Raw genomic sequence first — 25760 nt, 5'->3', positions numbered from 1 at the left:
CTACTCGGAGTCTTTGACTCCTGGTGCCATGTAGGGATGCCTGGGTTTAAATCCTGCGAGGCCTGTCGCCGTGCGATGTCGGTGGCCGACCCCCCGTGGCGTCTGTCTCGATTGTCTGGAGCGCGACCATGACTCCCGGTCATGTTCCGACTATCTGGCCATGGCTCCGAAGGCTTTGCGGGAGTGGTCCCGAAAGCTGCTGGAGGCCCGGCAGTTGTCTCCACGCCATTCCAGGTCCAGGGGTCGCTCGAGGGACCGACTGCGGAGCTATCATCATCGTTCCTCGGGGTCGAAGTCTTCACACTCGGAATCGGGTAAAAGACGTCACAAGAAAAAGTCGAAGAAGCGTTTGCGCTCTCTGACGTCCCCGCGTCGGTCTCCGGACGCGGACGAGGGGGCCAGGGGTACTTCCCTCGTGGCTCTGTTGGAGCCTGAGATTCCCGCGGCCTACCCACCTTATCCGGGTCCGTCGGCGACTCCGACCCAGGAGCAAGAATTTCTTGCCGCCATGGACCGCCTTTTCAGGCCTCGGGCTCCCGTCGGCACGCCTTCGGGCCCGTGGTCCCAGTTGAGGGCCCTTGCTTGCTTGCTGGCGGCTCCCTCCCCGGCGATGCAGGGTCCTCCTCCGGCGCCTCCCACGGCTCCGTTCCCGACACTGCAATGGGTCCCATTCGTCCCACCCCCACCCCTGCCCTTGCCCGGGTTTCCGGAAAAGTTTGCTCCGGGTTATGACCCTAATTGGGACATGGAGCCGGATCGGCGCAGACCAGCGCCGTTCACGGCGTCGTTGGACCATTTGTATTCCCCTGTCCCTCCCCCACCGCAGCAGCCTGTGCCTCGGGCGGTGGAGGAGGGGGATGACTGGGAAGGGTCTGAGGACCCTCTTGCACGGCAGTGTGAGTCTGAACAGGAGTGGGCGTTGGAATCGGAGGAGGCAGGTGACCTTGACCTCTCCTCTGAGCCTGGTTTTCAGTCTCCTCCTACTGTTATGGAGGAGGACGCCACGTATACTGTGCTGCTCGGTAGAGTAGCTGAGGCCCTTGGACTTGATCTGCCTACTGTCACTCTCAAAACCAACCTCCTCACTGAAGTTCTTCAGCCGGCGGCAAGTTCTGCTTCCGTTCAATGAGGCCTTAACGGATGTTTTGATGGGCACCTGGTCTAGACCAGCCACAGGGGTTCCTGTGGATAAAAACGTGGCCAGGCGTCATCGCCCGGCACCGGGTGACGCTGCCTTTTTAACAAACAATCCAACTCCAGAGAGCCTGGTCATCCAGGCCTCCACTTCCCAAAGCGCGTTCCCTATCGCTAAGCCGGATAAGGAATCAAAGGAGCTGGAGCAGTTTGGCAAGAAGTTGTTATCCTCTGCCAGCTTGGGCCGCTACTCTCACGCTGTGTGGGACACGGTGGCGCAGTGTCCGGAGGAGGTTCGAGCTGTATGTTCCCAAGAAGTTGCGGAGGGGAAAGACGCCGCAAAGTTCGCCATCCGGTGTGGGCTGGACACCACAGACTTTGGGTAGGGCGATCTCCACGATAGTGGCCCTGCATGGCCACGCCTGGCTGCAGTCCACGCGGTTTTCAGGGGATGTTCAGAGTTCCCTCATGGACATACCTTTTGATGGTACTCGCCTGTTTGGCGATAAGGCAGACAGTGCGCTAGAGCGTTTTAAGGACTCTCGGGCTACGGCCAAGTCCTTGGGTCTCTCCACCACACGCCCGGCCACGTCTGTCTTTCGTTCCTTTCGTGGCCACGGAATGGGCACCCCTACACGTTTGTTCAGCCAGAAGCCTGCGCAGAACCAACCTCAGCGCGGGCGTGGTGGCCGCCGTGGCGGCACAGGGGGCCAGCGTATGGGTCAGTCCACCTCTACTCCCGCACCATCCGCATCAAAGCCTTCCTAGTCCGAGCTTTGGGGTTCACCACACACCAGTGGGTGGCAGGATTCAACATCACCTTCCCACTGGCGTTCTGTCACTTTGGACAGGTGGGTACTGCAAATCGTCCGAAGGGGCTACTCTCTCCCCTTCGAGTCTGCCCCCCCAGCCATGCCACCTCAGTTCCACCGCAAGTCGGGGGATCACTTTGCGCTTCTCCAACAGGAAGTCGTGGCCCTCTTGGCCAAGGGAGCCATCAAGCGCGTTCCTGGGCCAGAAGTAGGACGTGGTTGTTATTCCCACTACTTTCTGGTCTCCAAGAAGGAGAAAGGGGGCCTGCGCCCCATCTTAGACCTCAGGAACGTCAATCACTTCCTCCGGAAGGAGAAGTTCAAGATGTTGATTCTGGCTCAGGTCTTGGCTGCCCTCGACCCTGGAGACTGGATGGTAGCGTTGGACTTGCAGGACGCATATTTTCATATTCCCGTCCTGCTGGCCCACCGGCGTTACCTGCGGTTCACAGTAGGTCAGGAGCATTTTCAGTTTGCCGTGCTCCCCTTCGGCCTTACCAGTGCCCCTCGGGTGTTCACGAAAGTGATGGGGGGGGCGCAGCTCATCTGCGCAGATTAGGGGTTTCAGTCTTTCCCCATCTCGATGACTGGTTGTTGAAGGCGAGCTCGCCCCAGGCAGTCGTCTCCCACCTCCAGACTACGGCCGACCTCCTGCATTTGCTGGGGTTCTCCATCAACGTGCCAAAGTAGCACCTGAGTCCCTCTCAGAAGCTCCCCTTCATCGGAGCAGGTCTGGATTCGACGCAGATTCGGGTTTATCCTCCCGAGCAGCGAATCCGGAATATTCAGGCTCTGATTCCGATCTTTCAGCCTCTATCCCGGGTTTCAGTCAGGATGACTCTCTGGCTCCTGGGCCTGATGGCCTCCTGCATCCTGCTAGTGCAACATGCCAGATGGCATATGCGGGCTCTGAAGTGGGACCTGAAGTTTCAGTGGGCACAGCATCCGGGCAACCTGTCTGATCACGTCCAGATCTCGGAGGGCACTGCACGGCAATTTCAGTGGTGGCTCACGAATCGCGATTGAGTCAATGGCAGATCCCTCTCCCTTCCCCAACCGGAGCACACAGTGGTGACGGATGCGTCCCTCCTGGGATGGGGCGACCACTTGGGAGAGGCGGAGATCAGAGGCCTCTGGTCTCCGGCGGAGTCCTGGCTCCATATCAATCTTTTGGAATTTCGGGCGATCCGACTTGCACTGAAGGCATTTCTTCGCTCTGTCCGGGGAAGTGTGGGGCAGGTGTTCACGGACAACAACACCGCCATGTGGTATTGCAACAAACAGGGCGGGGTGAGGTCGCGGACCCTATGTCATGTGGCTCTGCGCCTCTGGACATGGCTGGAACATCAAGGCATTAACTTGGTGGCTCAACACCTGGCAGGTTCTCTGAACGCCGGGGCGGACAAACTCAGCCGCCGGTGCATGATGGATCACGAATGGCGTCTGAACTCGGCTGTGGCGCTAGGTCTCTTTCTGCAGTGGGGAGAGCCATGGTTAGATCTATTCGCCACCGAAGAGAACGCGCAATATCATCAGTTCTGCGCGTTGGAATTTCCAAGGCGGCGCTCGCTCGGCGACGCTTTTCGTCGCGAGTGGAGCTGCGGTCTGTTGTACACCTTTCCACCTATACCACTTCTGCCCAGAGTGCTGAAGAAGATTTGGCGCAACCGGGCCCAAATCATCCTTGTGGCTCCGCATTGGGCACAAAGTTACTGGTATCCCGAGCTACTCAGCATGGCGATAGAGCCCCCGATCCGACTGCCTCTTCGGGAGGATCTTCTGTCGCAGCAACAGGGGACGGTCCTCCACCCGAACCTGTCCAACCTCCACCTCCATGCGTCGGGATTGAGCGGCGACAGTTGACAGCTTTCGATCTTCCTCCCGAAGTCTGTGATGTCATTCTGGCAGCCAGGTCCCCCCCCGAATAAAACGGTATACGCCTGCAGGTGGAACAAATTTGTGGCATGGTGCACAGCAAAGGCTGTGGATCTCCTTTCTGCCCCTCTTTCCGAGGTTCTTCTGTTCCTTCTCTCTTTGGCCTAGCAGGGCTCTGCTCTGGGCACTATCTAAGGTTATCTTTTGGCCATCTCCGCTTTTCTACGGCTTCCAGATCAGCCTTCTCTTTGTAAGTCCCCAGTCGTTAATTGCTTCCTCAAAGGCACTACACACACGTTTCCTCCTGTGCCTTTCATAATGCCTCAATGGGACTTAAATCTTGTCTTGACCTATCTGATGTGCGCTCCCTTTGAGCCCTTTCATAACTGTCCTTTACGTTTTCTTACTCTCAAGACGGCTTTCCTGGTAGCTATCACCTCTGCCAGAAGAGTGAATGAGCTCCAGGCTCTTTCTTCTAAACCCTTTCCTTTCAGTTCATCCAGACAAGGTGGTTCTAAGGACCTGTCCTTCTTTCCTGACCAAGGTTGTCACGCCGTCCACATCGGGCAGACCATCACTTTGCCCACCTTCTTTCCGCCTCCGCATCCTTCTAAGGAGGAAGAGAGGCTCCACCGTCTGGACCCAAAACGTGCGCTCTCGTTCTATCTGAAGCGTACATAACAGTTCCGGGTGGATGACCAGCTCTTTGTTGGCTACGTGGGCGCCAGAAAAGGTCAGGCCGTGCACAAACAAACCATCTCTTGGTGGGTCGTTCTGTGCATCAAAGCATGTTAGTCGTTGGCCAAGAAGGAGCCTCCTGTGGGGCTGCGTGCCCATTCTACGAGGGCAACGGCAGCCACTACTGCCTTGGGACGCGGCGTTTCCTTGCTGGACATTTGTCAGGTGGCTACGGTGGCCTCGCTGCACACGTTTTCCAAGCATTACTGCCTTGACAGTCAAGTCCGGAGAGACGGCTTCTTTGGCCGTTCTGTTCTCCGTGACTTTCTGGTGTAATCCTGTTCGCAGACCCACCACCAGGGTTGGTATTGCTGGGGTATCTATTCTAAGGTAAGGAATCCATCACTAACGTGTCTCTTTCAGATGCACAAGTTACTACATGTGTAACAATATATCTGTAAGAGACATTAGTTAGTGATAGATTCCTTACCGCCCCACCCATCCTCCCCGTTCCGCGTACTGATTCTAGGGTTAAGGTCATCCCTTTCAGGGCCCTAGTTTCATGGCACCAGTGGTCAGTTTCTTGCTTGGCTGTGTTCCTGGCGCGGAAAGTCGTGTACAGAACTGACGTCCGCGTGCATGGGTGGCGCCTAAGTAGTCTCCATGATGTCATCTCAGTGCTTACAACGCCAGCGACGTATGCGGAGCCGCCCGACGCCACCTACCGACATGCAGGGGTACTGCTGACGAAAAACTTACTGGATCCAGTCTGACGCCAGGGGATATTCTAAGGTAAGGAATCTATCAGTAACTGTCTCTTACACAAGTAGTAACTTGTGCTTTAACATTTATCTTTTTGGTTCCGTTCCTGGAACCTCTTACCCAAGGAAACACTCCTGTACAGCAGCTTCAATGCTTTCCAGTGACTCTTGGGGTTCAGTGAGGTTGGGGTAGACCTTCTGTCCCCATATAATTAATGTCAAGGGCTATCCCTTGACTCACATACTACTACATCTTGGTTGTTGGTGCTCCCCGGAGAAATGCTAACCGCTCTCCATTATTTTTGACGCCTCTTAACCATGAGGGGTCATTGTAAACATTAGAACTGTTGTGAATAGTGTAAAGTTAGCAAATAATGAAATGAGTCTGTACAGGGGAATGATTTCAATTGTTATTGAGAATCCCATTTTGAAATTCTGTATTAACAAAAAAATGTTGTGAGACTGTGAAACTAACCCGTAGAAAAACAGGGTAAGTCCATCACCCACGTCTTCCTATCTCCTTTTCAGGGGACTTTTTGCTTGTTAAACACTCCTGAAGGGCATTGCAGCCGCTAGAGTGCTCTGAATGCACATAGACCCCAGATACTGCAATGAATGCTAGGATTTCCGACATTCTCTCGATTTTGCTGCTAAGAACCAGTAGTGTTCCAGTGCCCCTACTGCACTATTTTGTCAAGCATGTACATCTGTATCCAACACTGGAGAAATAATGTGTAATGTTACCAAACAGCAATGTATTTTTCACTCTACATAATAGTACACACCAGATTTAAAATATTACTCATTCAAAAACAGAAATGGAATGGCCAGAGTGCCTAACAAGCTCTGTAGTTTTGTGAGGATCTTTGTTAATAAAGAAGGTAAAGCACCATGTGTCTACAGATTGCTGTTCTGATAAACGTAAATTTTTATGTCGAAGCTCATCGTTTGTGGACTCGGCAAGATTGATGTCAATGACTGGAAATCGAATACGAGGTTAAAACACTGCACGCCTGAAAGCAACATTGTAAAATGGTTCTGGAATGCTGTGGAGTTCTTCGATGAAGAAAGACGAGCACGTTTGTTGCAGTTTGTGACCGGATCCTCCAGAGTGCCTCTACAGGGCTTCAAAGCATTACAAGGTAAGCGTCACATGGACACTAAATAATCTATTGTGCTTTTCTTGTAATTGTAGAAGAAAAGGTCTCTTCACAGTGTTTGTATCCCAGCTCACTCATCTGTATTTTGAAAGTGTCCCAAGATGGACCTGGGACTTTGAAGGGAGATGGAAATGAAGTGAGGCACCATTAGGCTATACATAAGAAAACATTTTTGACACAGGGAGTCGGTAAGAGGAAACTAAAAGGATGAAAGTTGGTTGCCATGTCCACTACGGGACCTGGAATATCCTTGGTTAGCGCGCAATTAGCCATTCAGTAGCATGTTCTTTCTCTTTACTGCTGTCTGAGAACATGGGTGAGCCATTGAGCAAAGCTGGTTCCTATGTCATTACCTGTGTGTTGTTTTAACAGACTTTATTGGAATGGATTTTTGAACTTGTAGTTGATTCTGGTGTAGCATACATATTCCAGGGCTCTTTTTGAAAACATTCTGTTCGAGGCATATGAGCTGCAGATCACACACTTGAGATAGTAGATCGCCATCTGGTGTTGGGCTCGGATGCTTGCAGGTTGTTGTTGTCTTCGGAAGAAATCTTTGGTCACGAGATAGGTGACTCCTCCCTTGGACCACAGTGCGCATGGGCATCCACTCCATCCTCAGATTGTTTTTTTCCGCCATTGGGTTCGGATGTAACTTTTCCACTCCGGTTGAAAATCTCAAATACAAGCTTTTCGAAGCGAAAAAACTTCTAACTACATCGAAGCATCGTCACTCGACATCGAATTCATCGGCTCGATTCCGGACGTCGACACGGGCGGTTGGGCCTATCCACGCCGTGAGGCCTACGGCTCATGGAAAGGTCGCCTTTAAAAAATGCCCCCAGTGTGGACCAAAATTTCCACACAGTGACCATCACAAAGTCTGCAATCTGTGCCTATCACCGGAACACGACGAAGCCAGCTGTCCAGCCTGCGCAGCATTTCGATCCAAAAAGATCATTCGGGATCGAAGAGCTCGACGCCATATCATGGCACACAAACCAGCCCTGGAACCAGAAAACATCTTTGATGAGGGTCCTGATGTCCCGGAAGAAGATTCCGAGGCACTTTAAATCATCTCAGAAGCAGACGATTCAGACAACCCCATTACTCCTGGACAACGCGTGAGTACCACTGCCCCTGCCCCAACCCCTCCAAAACCAAAGGCATTGGTCAAGACTTCGCCAGCTGGCCTCAGTCGAGACCGAAAACACCCTTCAGAAACCCCGCCTCCGGGCTTGGCTCCGAAGAAACATAAGCCTTCCGGTGGCTCGGGCCCGAGTAAGCCGCATGTAATTGTACCCCTGGCAACTTCGGCTCCGAAGACAAAAGACCCCTCGGCACCGAAATCGGATCAGACACCCTCGGCACCGAAAACATCGAGGCCCATAGATAAACCGGCACCGAAACTTCCCAAACCGAAAGACTTAACTTAGGCACCGAAACCCTCATCGGCACCGAAACCTTCATCGGCACCAAATCCACCATATAAGAACTATAATACACCTCTTAAAGCCAAAGACTGGACCTATCAACCAAAACCTCAATCAGAACCGAAAAAATCGGCGCCAAAATCTGTTCCTGAAGAACAAGAACTTTTCCATCCAGATCCAACAGAAAAAAGGATCTATATTAATCCAAAGACTGGACATGTCACTGCAGTGCCATGTAAGAAACGGAAACTAGACACAACACCTGTCCCAGTTCCTATAACAAAGAAGGACTCGGCAACATCACCTATTCCTCCTTCCTCTCCCATATGACTTTCTACCCCACCCCCTCTGCCTACACCACCCTTACCGTTACCATCTCCATCACATACACCACCTCCACAAGATGATGATGATGATGATGACCTAGGGGGAGGGGGTGATCCTGGTGATCCGTTCACGGATCCAGATACCGCACCATTGGACGATTGGGCACCCTCTACCAGATATGCCTGACCCTGCAACATATCCCTCCAACCCATCACCTCCAGATGATCACCTGGGGTTTGGACAACTAGTAAACAGGGCAGCACTTTACCATGGCGTCACCATGCACTCCGATGCACCCGAGGAAGATTTCTTCTTAGACACATTTGAACAGTCTCAGAAAACAGTACAAATTCTACCTATGATTAAAGGTGTCACAAAACACGCCACAGAAGTATTTAAAGACCTCGTCCGTGCCAGGGTACTTAACCCAAGAATTGAGAAAACATATAGACCTGCCCCAGAAGATCCTTGTTACATCAAAGGACAGCTCCCTCTTGATTCTTTGGTCGTTTCCAACGCAAGGAAACGCGCCAACTCCCAAACCACGGGAGATACACCACCCCCTGACAAAGAATCTAAACTATCAGAAGCCTCGGGCAAACGAGTAGCAGCACAAGCTGCTAATCATTGGCGTATTGCCAACACCCAAGCCCTACTAGCACGCTATGATAGGGCTCACTACGATCAGTTGGAAAATCTGCTACAACACCTGCCAGACCAATACAAGACCCAGGCAAATGACCTTATACAAGAGGGAGAACTTATCTCAAATGTGTCAATTAAATGCGCACTTGACGCCGCAGACACCGCCTCTAGAGCAATAAACACAAGTGTACTCCTCAGACGCCATGCCTGGCTACACATTTCAGGCTTTAAGACAGAAATACAAAGTACCATACTCAGCCAACCATTTAACCAAGAACAGCTATTTGGGCTAGCAGTATCTGAAAGAAACACGTTAGTTCGATTCCTCACCTTAGAATATCCCCAGGCGTCAGACTGGATCCGGAAGATTTTCGTCAGCAATACCCCTTGCGCGTCGCTAGGCGTCGTCTGCGGCTCCGCGTCCGTCGTCAGCGACGTGCGCCGGAATGACGTCGTCGGAGTACTTAGACGCCGCCCTCACGCGCTGACGTCAGTTCTTTTTTCTGTGCCAGTAAGCGCCGATCCGGGAGAGCTACCCCTTTAGTCAATTTTTGACTAACTTTTTTGACTCTTTTTGGTCATTTCTCGACTCTGGTGCCGGTAGGATGCCTGGTTTCAAGGCCTGCGACGACTGTCACCGACTGATGTCGGTGACCGATCATCACCGCCGGTGCCTGTACTGCTTGGGCCTCGACCACGACGCGGCGTCGTGCTCCGATTGTATGGCCCTGACCTCGAAAGCTAGGCGGGAGCAGTCCCGCATGCTTCTCGAGCTTCGCCACTCGGCTCCGCGCCGCTCTTGATCCCGGTCCAGGAGGAGGTCCAAGTGTGAGAAGTTGGCCTGATGTATGATGTCACTAGTTATAGTGTACACCCTATATCAGTCCAAATACCCTTATGGTGATTGGTTGTAAAGTCAACCTTATAGACCAGCTATCCTAGTGGTAGCATGGACAAGAGCAGTCTTAGGCTAAACTCTGAATGGCATGTGAAGCCAGCTGTGATACCATATATAATCCCTTGAATACCAAATGAAAGGACACCACAACAGATATATATATAAAATAAAGTGTATTTATTCTAAGCAAACCCTCAGCACTCTTTATGAGTTTAGAGGTAAGTACAACACAGTCTTATTAATGCATACAGTAAGTCACACAGGTAAGTAATACAGTTAGGCCCTAGGGGACACGCAAACCATATACTAAATAAGTGGTATAAGAACCACTGTCACGGAAATAGAATAGGCCTAGGCCTAGGGAATCGCTGGGGCTACACTACACTAGCGTTAGTTAGGAAGTGGGAGGCCCACGGGATTCGTGTGCAGAGTGGAAACACTCACGCGTAATGCGTAAAAGTCAATAGCAATGTTACAGTTTAGAAATAGATAGATTTAGGACACTTCCGGAGTAGCTAGGAAGTTGAGACTTGAAAACTAGACACTAGGATAGTCACTATCCTGATGAGCACCGGAGTACCCAAGTTACCTAGCCCACAGGCTGCGGGTGCATAGGGGTGAAGATGCGTCGTTTTCGTCGTCGACTCCTATGGATGCCTGAAGAAAGATGCTGACAGGCAGTCAGTGAAGAGTGTCCGGTGGATCCCAAGGCTGGGATCAAGAAGAGAAGAAACCTGCAAGCAGAAGGGACAGAGTTAAGGTCACTAGCCAGTGACCACGTGGAACCAGGAAGGAACCAGGCGATGTCGTGAAGAGTTGCAGGTGAAGGTGAAGCTTGTCGCTGCAGCCAGGAGGACCAGGAAGCGTCGAGGACGACCAGGACCAGGAGGCGAGCTGTCCCACGAAGGCTCTTGCTGTCGGCGGCGTCGAAGTTGGACTAGGACTCACCATGCCTTGGCAAGCGGAACCCACGAAGAACAAAGGACTTGCTTCTGGTGCAGACCAGGAAGGTCTGGGGTGCTTCTTCTTTGCAGAGAAGCGGGAGCCAGTCTGGAGGAGCCAAACCAGCGCAGAAGATTTCAGGGAGCGTCGTCACAAAGGCCACTAGCCAGCGGGCAAGCAACCGGACAGACGCGGCAAGCAGGAAAATGCTGAAGGGCCCCACGCAGGACTCGTGGAGTGTGGGGGGCTGGTCTTCGGTGCAGATGGTGCTTGGGGTTGGGGCTTCTCAATCCCCGGTGCACAACTTCGAGGGTACCTCAGAAGCTGCGCTGTAAGTTACTAGCCACTTTTCCCAGGTAGCCGGTCCCACGTCGCTCGTCGCCTCCACGGATCTCAGCTCTGCTGCAGATGTGGATGAGCGTCGGAGAAGTCTGGAAATCAAGGCTCTGGTCGGGCTCTGCAGTCGGTTCCTCGTCGAACGTTTCACAAAGCAAAGGGTAGTCACTTGATGGTGCCTGTTTGCACAGGGTAGCCACTCCTTGGCTACAAGGGAGATTCTTCAGTCTTCTTCTTTCGTCGAATGTCGAAGGTCCAGAGTTTGTTCAGTTTTGCAGGTTCAGGATAATCTAAAGTCTTGTGTGCCCCAGGCATGTCTCATTCCTTTCAGCCCACCCTGCCCCAATACACTAAAGGCTGTCTGGGGAGGTGCTAGCACCTCCCCAAGCAGGAAACCTATTGTCCAGGCCTCCCTGGCTGGGATCACTCCCAGCTGCAGGAGGTCAGACTTGTGTCGTGGCAGCAGCATCCATTTTGTGATGCTGAGGCTTTGGTCAGAGGCTAACAGTTGAAGTATGATTTTAACATGTCTTTCCCTCTAGAAGGGGGGAATAAGATTCTCATGCCCAGAAATGGCATGGGGGTATTATTCCCGAGTGTTAGAAACCTTACACGACATGCTTTGATAAAGCCAAACCATAGTTACCATAACCGTCTAAGATTATAAGGTACTTTAAGAGTATATGGTAGGCTATATCATAGAACAGCTATAAGGACATGGTTCCGAAAGCTGCAGACAGGCTCAGCTCATGCTAGAGCACCATCTCACATGTTACCAAGCACTCTGCCTCCAGGATTGTCAAGGCCTGCCATAGGAGTGACTGATAGGTACACATGTGTCTATATGTAAGTTAGGTATAGGAATACTACACCTAAGCAAGGGGTGATTACACGACCTTGCCCCAGCTGAGTGATCAGCCAGTTGTGTCAAAATGGAAGGCCAGGCCAGGGGTGGCACAATACATGCTGCAGCCCCTGGTAGGCCTAGGGTACACCTATGCCCTGGGTACCTAGGGTACACTGTACAGGGGCCAATAAGGTGATCCTATCCAAATGGGTTATGCACCTAAAGTACATAGTATTAATTTAGAGAGAGAACAGCAGGGCTGTGGGTCTGATTAGCAGGCCCACAGCCACATCTAAGTCGTAAACCAGTAAAGCAAAAGCAAAAAGTGGGGGTGAACATAGAAAGCAGACCCTACTCTCCTACACAACCCCCCCCCCCAAACTTAGGGACATTAAACTAACCTTGACCAGTTGAGTCTTCATGTTCTAAGTGGAAATATCTGGAGAGTCCATCTGCATTGGCATGGTCAGTCCCAGGTCTATGTTCCACTGTGAAGTCCATCCCCTGTAGGGAAATGGACCACCTAAGAAGTTTGGGATTTTCACCCTTCATCTGATTTAGCCACAAGAGGGGCTTATGGTCTGTCTGAATCTTGAAGTGAGTGCCAAACAAGTATGGCCTCAGCTTCTTCAGGGCCCAAACCACAGCAAAGGCCTCCCTCTCAATAGCTGACCAACGTTTCTCTCTAGGGGTCAGCCTTCTACTTATAAAAGCAATGGGCTGGTCTTGACCATCTACATTCAGTTGTGAAAGAACAGCTCCCACACCTAACTCAGAAGCATCTGTCTGGACAATGAACTCTTTGGAGTAGTCTGGACTTTTCAGAATAGGTGCACTGCACATGGCCTGCTTCAGGTCATCAAATGCTTTTTGACAGCTTGCTGTCCACTGAACTTTCCTTGGCATCTTCTTGGAGGTCAAGTCATTAAGTGGTGTCACTATGGACCCATAGTTCTTAACAAACTTTCTGTAGTACCCAGACAGGCCCAAGAAAGCTCTGACCTGAGTCTGGGTAGTTGGAGGAGCCCAGTCCTTTATGGTCTGGATCTTGCTCTCCAGTGGTTGAACCTGACCCCCACCAACTAGGTGGCCCAGGTATACAACCTTGCTCTGCCCTATCTGGCACTTAGTGGCCTTGATAGTGAGGCCTGCCTTTTGCAGGGCCTCTAAAACATTCCTCAGGTGGACCAGGTGATCCTCCCAGGTGGAGCTAAAGACAGCAATATCATCAAGATAAGCTGCACAATAATCATCCAACCCAGTAAGGACTTGATTCACCAGCCTTTGGAAAGTGGCAGGTGCATTCTTCAAACCAAAGGGCATTACCACAAATTGATAATGTCCTCCTGGGGTCGAGAAAGCAGTTTTGGCCTTTGCACTCTCAGCTAGTCTGATTTGCCAGTAGCCTGCTGTTAGGTCAAATGTGCTCAAAAACTTAGCAGCTGCCAGTCTGTCAATGAGCTCATCTGCCCTAGGTATTGGGTGGGCATCTGTCCTAGTGACAGCATTGAGACCTCTGTAATCCACGCAAAACCTCATCTCTCTCTTACCATCTTGGGTGTGAGGTTTTGGCACAAGGACTACAGGACTAGCCCAAGGGCTCTCTGAAGGTTCAATGACTCCCAGCTCCAACATCTTTTGTACCTCAACTTTTATGCAGTCCCTGACATGGTCAGGTTGCCTGTAGATTTTACTCTTCACAGGCAGACTGTCACCAGTGTCCACCTCATGGGTGCACCAGTTTGTCTGACTTGGGGTCAGAGAGAACATATGTCTGTAGGCCTGCAGAACTTGTCTGCAGTCCTGTTGCTGATGGACAGTGAGGCTGTCAGAAAAGACCACACCATCAACTGAGCCATCATCAGGGTTCTGAGTCAACAGGTCTGGGAGAGGGTCACTCTCTTCCTCCTGCCCCTCATCTGTAGCCATGAGTAGCCCCATGTCTGCCCTGTCAACATATGCCTTCAATCGGTTGACATGAAGCACCCTGTGGGGGCTTCTGGGAGTCCCAAGGTCCACCAAGTAGGTGACTTCTCCCTTTTTCTCAACAATAGTGTGGGGTCCAGACCATTTGTCTTGGAGTGCTGCTGGGGCCACTGGCTCCAACACCCACACTTTCTGCCCTGGCTGGTAAACAGTCAGTACAGCCTTTTGGTCATGCCAAGCTTTTTGGAGTTCTTGGCTTGCCTCAAGGTTTTTAGAAGCCTTCTTCATATACTCTGCCATCCTGGAGCGGAGACCAAGTACATAATCCACTATGTCTAGTTTGGGTTGTCTGAGAGGTCTCTCCCATCCTTCCTTCACCAAACACAGGGGTCCTCTTACAGGATGCCCAAACAAAAGCTCAGATCCCAACCGCTGCTCACCAATGTGAGAAGTTGGCCTGATGTATGATGTCACTAGTTATAGTGTACACCCTATATCAGTCCAAATACCCTTATGGTGATTGGTTGTAAAGTCAACCTTATAGACCAGCTATCCTAGTGGTAGCATGGACAAGAGCAGTCTTAGGCTAAACTCTGAATGGCATGTGAAGCCAGCTGTGATACCATATATAATCCCTTGAATACCAAATGAAAGGACACCACAACAGATATATATATAAAATAAAGTGTATTTATTCTAAGCAAACCCTCAGCACTCTTTATGAGTTTAGAGGTAAGTACAACACAGTCTTATTAATGCATACAGTAAGTCACACAGGTAAGTAATACAGTTAGGCCCTAGGGGCCACGCAAACCATATACTAAATAAGTGGTATAAGAACCACTGTCACGGAAATAGAATAGGCCTAGGCCTAGGGAATCGCTGGGGCTACACTACACTAGCGTTAGTTAGGAAGTGGGAGGCCCACGGGATTCGTGTGCAGAGTGGAAACACTCACGCGTAATGCGTAAAAGTCAATAGCAATGTTACAGTTTAGAAATAGATAGATTTAGGACACTTCCGGAGTAGCTAGGAAGTTGAGACTTGAAAACTAGACACTAGGATAGTCACTATCCTGATGAGCACCGGAGTACCCAAGTTACCTAGCCCACAGGCTGCGGGTGCATAGGGGTGAAGATGCGTCGTTTTCGTCGTCGACTCCTATGGATGCCTGAAGAAAGATGCTGACAGGCAGTCAGTGAAGAGTGTCCGGTGGATTCCAAGGCTGGGATCAAGAAGAGAAGAAACCTGCAAGCAGAAGGGACAGAGTCAAGGTCACTAGCCAGTGACCACGTGGAACCAGGAAGGAACCAGGCGATGTCGTGAAGAGTTGCAGGTGAAGGTGAAGCTTGTCGCTGCAGCCAGGAGGACCAGGAAGCGTCGAGGACGACCAGGACCAGGAGGCAAGCTGTCCCACGAAGGCTCTTGCTGTCGGCGGCGTCGAAGTTGGACTAGGACTCACCAAGCCTTGGCAAGCGGAACCCACGAAGAACAAAGGACTTGCTTCTGGTGCAGACCAGGAAGGTCTGGGGTGCTTCTTCTTTGCAGAGAAGTGGGAGCCAGTCTGGAGGAGCCAAACCAGCGCAGAAGATTTCAGGGAGCGTCGTCACAAAGGCCACTAGCCAGCGGGCAAGCAACCGGACAGACGCGGCAAGCAGGAAAATGCTGAAGGGCCCCACGCAGGACTCGTGGAGTGTGGGGGGCTGGTCTTCGGTGCAGATGGTGCTTGGGGTTGGGGCTTCTCAATCCCCGGTGCACAACTTCGAGGGTACCTCAGAAGCTGCGCTGTAAGTTACTAGCCACTTTTCCCAGGTAGCCGGTCGCTCGTCGCCTCCACGGATCTCAGCTCTGCTGCAGATGTGGATGAGGGTCGGAGAAGTCTGGAAATCAAGGCTCTGGTCGGGCTCTGCAGTCGGTTCCTCGTCGAACGTTTCACAAAGCAAAGGGTAGTCACTTGATGGTGCCTGTTTGCACAGGGTAGCCACTCCTTGGCTACAAGGGAGATTCTTCAGTCTTCTTCTTTCGTCGAATGTCGAAGGTCCAGAGTTTCTGTTCAGTTTTGCAGGTTCAGGATAATCTAAAGTCTTGAGGCCCACTCCCACTCTTATACTAATCTGGGGGGCTGGGATACCTGCTAGGTCACGCCTTATGGGTGGGACCTGGGAGGGGGTGGTTACACCCACTTCCCTTTGTCCAGTTTCGCGCCAGAGCTGGGGCTGGAGTGCCCCAGCGCCGGTTTGAACTGGACTATGCAAGGGACACCTTGTGTGCCCCAGGCATGTCTCATTCCTTTCAGCCCACCCTGCCCCAATACACTAAAGGCTGTCTGGGGAGGTGCTAGCACCTCCCCAAGCAGGAAACCTATTGTCCAGGCCTCCCTGGCTGGGATCACTCCCAGCTGCAGGAGGTCAGACTTGTGTCGTGGCAGCAGCATCCATTTTGTGATGCTGAGGCTTTGGTCAGAGGCTAACAGTTGAAGTATGATTTTAACATGTCTTTCCCTCTAGAAGGGGGGAATAATATTCTCATGCCCAGAAATGGCATGGGGGTATTATTCCCGAGTGTTAGACACCTTACACGACATGCTTTGATAAAGCCAAACCATAGTTACCATAACCGTCTAAGATTATAAGGTACTTTAAGAGTATATGGTAGGCTATATCATAGAACAGCTATAAGGACATGGTTCCGAAAGCTGCAGACAGGCTCAGCTCATGCTAGAGCACCATCTCACATGTTACCAAGCACTCTGCCTCCAGGATTGTCAAGGCCTGCCATAGGAGTGACTGATAGGTACACATGTGTCTATATGTAAGTTAGGTATAGGAATACTACACCTAAGCAAGGGGTGATTACACGACCTTGCCCCAGCTGAGTGATCAGCCAGTTGTGTCAAAATGGAAGGCCAGGCCAGGGGTGGCACAATACATGCTGCAGCCCCTGGTAGGCCTAGGGTACACCTATGCCCTGGGTACCTAGGGTACACTGTACAGGGGCCAATAAGGTGATCCTATCCAAATGGGTTATGCACCTAAAGTACATAGTATTAATTTAGAGAGAGAACAGCAGGGCTGTGGGTCTGATTAGCAGGCCCACAGCCACATCTAAGTCGTAAACCAGTAAAGCAAAAGCAAAAAGTGGGGGTGAACATAGAAAGCAGACCCTACTCTCCTACACCAAGGATCGGTCGCGGAGCCGCACTCGACATAGTCACTCGTCTGGCTGGAAGTCTTCGGGTAAGTCGAGGCACTCCAAGAAGCGACACCGCTCTTCGGACTCCCCTCGCCGGTCGCGCGACTCGTCCGAGGGTATGGGTGGTTCCACCCCCGCGGCTCCGCAGGAGCCGCAGGCGCCGCGCAAGTCCCCATACCTGATGGTCCCTGGGACTGACGCGACGCCGGCGGAGGTCAGTGCCTTCCTCTCGGCCATGAGGAGCCTAGCCCCGCTGGTACGCCTGGCACGCCTTCGGGCCCTGCGGGCTCGACTGGGCGACCTCGCGTGCTGGCGGCTCCGGCCCCGTTTGAGGCTCCGGCCCCGACGCCGCATCCGACGCCGCTAGAGACACATATTGTCTATCGACCGGCTCCGATCATTCCTCCTGTTTACCAGGAATCGGATGACGGGGGCGACTGGGAGGGGTCTGATGACCCTATGGCCCTTCAGAGCCAACTTGCACAGGACTGGGCAGATGAACTGGGGGAGGCCAGTGGGATGGATACCTCTCCGGACACTGGATTAATCTCTCCTCCGACTGTGGCTTCGGAGGAAGGTGCAGCTTTTTCTGTGGTGCTGTGCAAGGCGGCCGAAGCCCTTGGGCTTGAGCTGCCTGCCGTGGCTGTGAGGACTAACATCCTCACTGAGGTGCTTCAGTCTGCCGCATGCTCCACTGAGCCTCTGCTGCCATTCAATGAGGCCCTCACTGACGTTCTGCAGGGCACCTGGTCCAAGCACTCCACAGTCCCTCCTGTGGATAGGAACGTTGCCAGGCGCCACCGCCCTGCTCCGGGTGACCCCAGTTTTCTGTCCCAACACCCCACCCCCGAGAGTCTGGTTATCCAGGCCTCTACCTCCCAATCCTCCTTCCCGTCCGCTCCTCCGGACCGGGATTCCAAGAGACTGGAACAGTTTGGTAAGAAGCTGTTCTCTTCGCTCAGTTTGGGCCTGCGGTCTTTGAACACCGCCTGTCTCTTGGACCGTTATTCCCACTCTCTGTGGGATGCGGTGGAGGACGTGCTGCCACTGTGCCCGGAGGAGGCCCGGGCGCGGCTTTCCTCGGCCCTGGCCGATGGGAGAGATGCAGCGCGCCATGCAATCCGATGTGGACTCGACACTACGGACTCGCTGGGTAGGGCGATTTCTACCACGGTGGCGCGTTGACGTCACGCCTGGCTGCGGTCCACGTCCTTTTCAGGGGATGTCCAGAGCACACTCATGAACATGCCTTTTGATGGCGCTCGCCTTTTTGGTGAGAAAGCGGACAGTGCGCTGGCTCGCTTCAAGGACTCCCGGGCTACGGCCACGTCCTTGGGCCTCTCGGCCCCGCGGCCACAAACTTCCGCTTTTCGCTCCTTTCGTGGCCAAGGAAGGGGCACCTCCTCACGTCCGCCTAGCCACCGGCCGCAGAACCAGCCTGCACGCGGACGTGGTTTCCGCCGAGGCGGTACCGGAGGACGACGCGGTCAGTCCACATCCACCCCGGCAGCATCCGCCTCAAAGCCTTCCTAGTCCGAGCTTTCAGGCCCATTCCACGCCAGTGGGCGGCAGAGTTCGCCATCACCTGCTCCACTGGCGTTCCATCACGTCGGACAGGTGGGTGCCGCAAATCGTCCAAAGGGGCTCTCCCTCCCCTTCGAGACGACCCCTCCAGCCATGCCACCGCAGCACCACAGTATCTCGGGGGATCATTTGAATCTTCTCCACGAGGAAGTTTCGACCCTCTTGGCCAAGGGGGCCGTCGAGCGCGTTCCGAGCCCAGAAGTAGGTAGTGTTTGTTATTCCCACTACTTTCTGGTTCCCAAGAAGGGCAAAGGGGGCCTCCGCCCTATCTTGGACCTCCAGAACGTCAATGCCTTCCTCCGGAAGGAACGGTTCAAAATGTTGACTTTGGCTCAGGTTCTAGCTGCCCTAGACCCTGGAGACTGGATGGTAGCGTTGGACTAGCTGGACGCATATTTCCACATCCCCGTTCTGCCGGCCTACCGGCGTTACCTGCGGTTCACGGTGGGTCAGGAGCACTTTCAGTTCACCGTGCTCCCCTTCGGCCTTACCAGACTACGGCGGATCTCCTGCATTTGCTAGGGTTTTCCATCAACGTGCCGAAGTCACACCTGAGCCCCTCTCAGAAGCTCCTCTTCATCGGAGCGGTTCGCGATTCGGCGCAGTTCCGGGTCCATCCACCGGAGCAGCGGGTCCGGGATATACAGGCCCTGATTCCCATCTTTCGGCCTCTATCCTGGGTTTCGGTCAGGCTAGTGTTGCGGCTTCTGGGGCTGATGGCCTCCTGCATCCTACTAGTGCATCACGCCAGGCGGCGCATGCGGGCTCTGCAGTGGGACCTGAAGTTTCAGTGGGCCCAGCATCACGGCAACCTGTCCGACCAGGTCTTGATCTCGGAGGGCACTGCACAGCAGTTGCAGTGGTGGCTCACGGACCGCGATTGGATCACGGGCAAGAGCCTCTCCCTACCCCTACCGGAGCATGTCGTAGTGACGGATGCGTCCCTCCTTGCCTGGGGTGGCCATATGGGAGAGGCGGAGATCAGAGGCCTCTGGTCTCCGGCGGAGTCTCGCCTCCACATCAACTTGTTGGAGCTGAGAGCGATCCGACTTGCACTGAAAGCCTTCCTTCCGTCTGTCCGGGGAAGTGTTGTGCAGGTGTTCACGGACAACACCACCGCCATGTGGTATTGCAACAAACAGGGCGGGGTGGGGTCGTGGACCCTTTGTCAGGAGGCTCTGCGCCTCTGGACATGGCTGGAACACCAGGGCGTCACCCTGGTGGTTCAACATCTGGCGGGCTCTTTGAACGCAAGAGCAGCCGCCGGTGCATGATGGATCACGAATGGCGTCTGAACTCCGAGGTGGCGCAAGGTCTCTTTCAGCAGTGGGGAGAGCCTTGGTTAGATCTATTCGCCACCGACGAGAACGCGCAATGTCAGCAGTTCTGCGCGTTGGAATTTCCAAGGCGGCACTCGCTCGGCGAAGCTTTTCGTCGCGAGTGGAGTTGCGGTCTGTTGTACGCCTTTCCGCCTATACCACTTCTGCCCAGAGTGCTGAAGAAGATCAAGCGCGACCGGGCCCAAGTCATCTTGGTGGCTCCGGATTGGGCACGAAGGTACTGGTATCTCGAGCTACTCAGTATGTTGACCGATCCTCCGATACGTCTGCCCCTTCGGGAGGATCTTCTGTCGCAGCAGCAGGGGACGGTCCTCCACCCGAACCTGTCCAGCCTCCACCTCCATGCGTGGAGATTGAGCGGCGGCAGTTGATGCCATTTGACTTGCCTCCTGAAGTCTGTGATATCATTCTGGCAGCCAGGCGTCCCTCCACAAAGACTGTATACGCCTGCTGGTGGAACAAATTTGTGGCATGGTGCACAGCAAAGGCTGTGGATCCCCTCTCAGCCCCTCTTTCTGAGGTTCTCCTCTTTCTTCTTTCTTTGGCCCAGCAGGGCTCTGCCCTGGGCACCTTGAAAGGTTATCTTGCTGTTCTCTCTGCCTTCTTACGGCTTCCAGATCAGCCCTCTCTTTTCAAGTCCCCTGTAGTGTCACGCTTTCTTAAAGGCATTACTCACACGTTCCCTCCTGTCCCTTTCGTAATGCCTCAGTGGGACTTGAATCTTGTCTTGACATACCTGATGTGCGCTCCCTTTGAGCCTCTTCACAATTATCCTTTTCATCTTCTAACTCTTAAGACTGCTTTCCTGGTAGTCATCACCTCGGCTAGACGGGTGAGTGAGCTCCAGGCTCTATCGTCCAAGCCTCCTTTTCTATCTGTTCATCCGGACAAGGTTGTCCTTCGGCCTCGTCCTTCCTTTCTACCGAAAGTGGTGACCCCCTTTCATCTTGGGCAATCTGTCAGTTTGCCCACCTTCTTTCCGCCTCCGCATCCTTCCAAAGAGGAAGAGCGGCTCCACCGTCTGGACCCAAAACGTGCGCTCTCCTTTTATTTGGACCGCACTAAACAGTTCCGAGTGGACGACCAGCTTTTCGTTGGCTACGTGGGTGCAAAGAAGGGAAAAGCTGTACACAAACGGACCATCTCCCGGTGGGTCGTTTTGTGTATAAAAATCTGTTATTCCTTGGCAAAAAAGGAACCGCCTGTTGGGCTGCGCGCCCATTCTACTCGGGCCACACCGGCTACTACTGCTTTGGGACGGGGAGTCCCTTTGCAGGACATCTGTCAGGCGGCAACGTGGGCTTCGCTGCACACGTTTGCCAGGCATTATTGTCTAGACAGCCAAGTCCGGAGGGATGGCTTCTTTGGCCGTTCTGTCCTCCAGGACTTTCTGGTGTGATCTTGGTTCGCAGACCCACCACCGAGGTTGGTATTGCTTGGGTATCTATTCTAAGGTGAGGAATCTAACTAACGTGTTTCTTTCAGATGAACAAGTTACTTACCTTCGGTAACCATGTATCTGTAAGAAACATTAGTTAGTTAGATTCCTCACCGACCCACCCATCCTCCCCGTTCTGCGAACTGACATCTAGGGTTAAGGCTATTCCTTTCAAGGCCCTAGAATTTTTTGGCACCAGTGTCGGTCTCTTGCATGGCTCTGCGTTCCTGGCGCGGAAGGCTATGTACAAGAACTGACGTCAGCGCGCGAGGGCGGCGTCTAAGTACTCCGATGTCATTCCGACGCCGACGACGGACGCGGAGCCGCAGACGACGCCTAGCGACGCGCAAGGGGTATTGCTGACGAAAAATCTTCCGGATCCAGTCTGACGCCTGGGGATATTCTAAGGTGAGGAATCTAACTAACTAATGTTTCTTACAGATACATCGTTACCGAAGGTAAGTAACTTGTTCTTATAACTTAAAGTCCTAATATAGAATAGTGAGCTATTAACTTTCAGCCCAGAACTGCGTAAACACACCGACAAATATACATTACAAAATTGATTAATGTTGCAAAGAGGGTACATTTGGCGAAAAAACGATTCTTATTATTAAAGGAAGCTCCCAACTTTGCTGTTTCTTTTTCGACTCTGCGTTTGTGCTTCTCCACACCAAGCACTCTTAATCTACTACCTACCAGTATGGGTGACATGTGACTCCTACACTTTCACTCCTTTGGCTTATGGGCAAAAAAACATTGTCGCACACGGCGCAGCCAGCACTAAAAGCTTTCGAAGCACCTGCTGCAGCGTTTCTTTCCGCCGGCAATTACCAAGCCTCACAGAAATGTGTAGGAAACTTGTGTGATGAATTACCATCCTGGAAAGAGATCCGTGTTTTGTATAGTTGAGGTTGTGACCTCGGTGAAGTTAGTGCAGAGGGTTAATATGCCTACTGCAAAGAACATGTACGAAGTCGATTACAAAGTGCATAGGATGGAAACAGATCTGCAGATTAATGCTTTCAAAAGAGACATCCGTTGGTGACTTGCAATTTATAACTTAAAGTCCTAATATAGAATAGTGAGCTATTAACTTTCATCCCAGAACTGCATAAACACACCGACAAATATACATTACAAAATTGATTAATGTTGCAAAGAGGGTACATTTGGCGAAAAAACGATTCTTATTATTAAAGGAAGCTCCCAACTTTGCTGTTTCTTTTTCGATACAACTTACCGATTCGCAAGGAACGTAGGGCTCACGTCTGGCCAGCTGCAAAAGTGAGGGGGAAATAGCAGGAGGCACGCTGGCTGACACCTTTTATATCCCACCCATACGTTTTTACAAGGGCGACGGTAAATTAGTACATTACGTATGGTTTGAAATGTACGTATTTTGTGGGAATAAATACACAGCCAAGGGTGACGGTAAATTAGTACATTACGTATGGTTTGAAATGTACGTTTTTTGTGGGAATAAATACACAGCCAAAAAAGATGGAAAAAAAGGGGAATAGAAATAAAAGAATTGCCGTCAGGGTTAAGGGGAGGGGGCGCAGGGGGGCAGGGACGCGATAATATCGCTTGACAAGTTTTCCTTTAGCATTATTATTGCACAGCATTCAATGGTTTACTGATTTTAATAAAGCAAAAATATATTAATGTTTCTCTGTCAGCCGGAGCCCTTAGGTTGGATGTGGAACGGGGGTAGGTGGGACAAGTGGATTTTACAGGACATGTAGATCTCAGTGGCATTTTGTCCCTTGGACAACTAGATTATTTGGAAAATTCCACACCCCTGATTGAGTATTAATGTGCCGTTCCAAAATTTCAGAAAACAGACGAGAGAAATAGGGCGAAAATTTGACCAACCGAGAGGATCAAGACCTTCCTTTTCTAATAAAGGAAGGACGAGTGCATGTTTCCACTTCTGAGGTACCAAACCTATTCTTAAAGAAGTATTAAGCTTCAGAATCACAGAGAGGGCAGCCTCGTCCAACAGACTAAGTTTAGAAGGAGGTAGAGGATCAAGAGGTGAACCATACTTAATAGATCTCAACAACAGTTTCAAGGAAGGCAAATCAGGAGGAGGCCAGGAACTAATCTGTGAAGAATCCCCAGACGCAGGAACCTCGGGGAAAAATTCAAGGGGCCCTACCGGTTGACAAGAAACATTAGATTACCTTGTTGGGAGGCATCCACAGCAAGTTGGCCTTGATGGACTTGACTTTATTGTGAAAGAACAGCGCTAGCTCATCGCATTGAGGTTGGAAAAGCGAGGAAGGGGACAAAAAAGCACTAGCAGCTGTGAGTTTAGTCACCACTTTAAACAAAGTTTTCTGATTGTTTTGGGAGCTAGAAATTTTAATAAAGAAGGCTGCGTGAGCCGATCTGCACAGAGAATTGTATTTCTTTAATGCTCCCAAATACTCCAACTTGGCATTAGATAAATAATGTTTCCTCCATTGTCTTTCTAAGGCTTTCCTTACCGCCCTTCTCATCCTCCCCGCTCTGCGAATTTCCTCAGGTATGAAGTTCTCAGTTCCATGGCTCTGGTTTCCCCTCCAGTGAACTTCCTCAGGTATGAGGTTCTCCATTTCATGGACCTGGTTTCCACACTGGCGGTTCTCTGCTGTGTAATCCTCTGTCCTGGTTTTCACTAGTGCTGATGGTTCTCTGGTGTTCTGCTTCCAGTGTTCTTCGCTGTGCGGTCTTAGGCCCTGGTTTTCAGTGCTGATTGTTTTCCAACCTTCTGTTTTGACAATCCGGTTGCTTATTGGCCTTTTCAACAAAAATAAATACATGGATAATAATAAAAAGGAAATCTGACACCTTCAAATTGTTTTCGAAGATATTTTGTCGTCTTTCGCACACTGTTTCGATGAACAGTTTCTGTAGTGGCTCTGCATCCCAATGCGGAAGTGTTCACAGAAGAAACTGACGTCAGCGTATCGGTGGTGGCTTATATGGACTCCGTTGATGCCATGTCCGGAGACGACGTCCATACGGAGTGACACGGCTCCCTCCACCCGCACACAGAGGTATTGTTGGGACAGTTATCCGGATCCAGTCTGGCGCCTGTGGAGTATTCACAAGGTAAGGAATCTGCGGCTAGACCATGTCTTTACCAGATCCAGCGTTACCGAAGGTAGTTAACTTATCCTTCAACGCCTGGAAGGACTGCCATGCCATGAATCCAAAGCTGCTGAGGGAACGTTCCCTGAAGCTCCCCGATGTCTTGGGGCGCTCTCGAGCCTGGTGGCATGGAAGGTCACGAGACAGTTTGAGGAGCCACTCCCAACAATCATCATTGCAGTCAAAATTGTCAGGTAAGTCCCACAAGTGTTTGCCATTGGCGAGTACCATTTCCCCTGAGTCGGAGCCAGGCCTTTTGATTGACCTGAAGAGGGAGGGGTTTGAGGACCCTTATCACCCTGTACCAGAGGACAACTGTTATGAGGAACTGGCGGATGCCTGTGGGTTAGACACCTCACCAGACACTGGCTTGGTCTCTCCTCCTACCTTGACTACGGAGGAGGGAGCCTCCTTTGCAGTGGTGGTGCAGAGGGTGGCTGAGTTCATGGACCTTCAGCTTCCCTTAATGGAAATCTAGATGAACCTCTTGATGGAGGTGCTTCAGCCAAGAGTAACCACTTTTGAAATTCTCCTTCCATTCAACAAAGTCCTCTCTGATGTCCTGCTTGAGGACTGGTCCAAACCCTGCACAAAGGCTCAAGTGCATTGGACGATTACCGATCACCATCACCCCGCTCCTGGGACCCCAGTTTTAACACCCAGCAACCCCATCCCGGAGAGCTTGGTGGTCCAAGCCTCTGCCTCCAGAATCAACCCCAGCGTGTTCCCTACCACTTAACCGAACAGGGAATCCAAAAGTCTTAATACCTTTACCAAGATGATGTTGTCTTCCTGGAGCCTAGCAATGGGGTCGGTAAACACTGTGTACCTTTTGGCAACACACACACACACACACACACACACACACATACTCACTCACTCACTCACACACACTCACTCTCTCTCTCTCACACACACACACACGCACACGCACACGCACACTCACACACACACACACACACACACACTCTCTCTCTCACACACTCGACACTCACACTCGACACTCACACTCACACTCACACTCACACTCACACTCACACTCACACTCACACTCGACACTCACACTCGACACTCACACTCGACACTCACACTCGACACTCACACTCGACACTCACACTCGACACTCACACTCGACACTCACACTCGACACTCACACTCGACACTCACACTCGACACTCACACTCGACACTCACACTCGACATTCACACTCGACACTCACACTCAGACACTCACACTCAGACACTCACACTCAGACACTCACACTCAGACACTCACACTCAGACACTCGCAC

At 51.8% G+C, this 25760-nt stretch overlaps 1 protein-coding gene across 1 annotated transcript in view; it reads left to right on the top strand.

Moving 5' to 3' along the window:
* Positions 1–25760, top strand: part of SMURF2 (SMAD specific E3 ubiquitin protein ligase 2) — a 1110500-nt gene that overhangs the window by 1030829 nt on the left and 53911 nt on the right. The window contains exon 17 of the mRNA XM_085617253.1: positions 6201–6402. Within this exon, the coding sequence (XP_085473379.1) occupies positions 6201–6402 (202 nt within the window). The remainder of the gene's footprint in view (positions 1–6200; positions 6403–25760) is intronic.

This window comes from Triturus cristatus, chromosome 7 (genome assembly GCF_964204655.1).
Source record: "Triturus cristatus chromosome 7, aTriCri1.1, whole genome shotgun sequence".
Classification (NCBI taxonomy): domain Eukaryota; kingdom Metazoa; phylum Chordata; class Amphibia; order Caudata; family Salamandridae; genus Triturus; species Triturus cristatus.
Note: the sequence above shows the minus strand (reverse complement) of the source record. Positions and strands in the feature narration are given on the sequence as shown.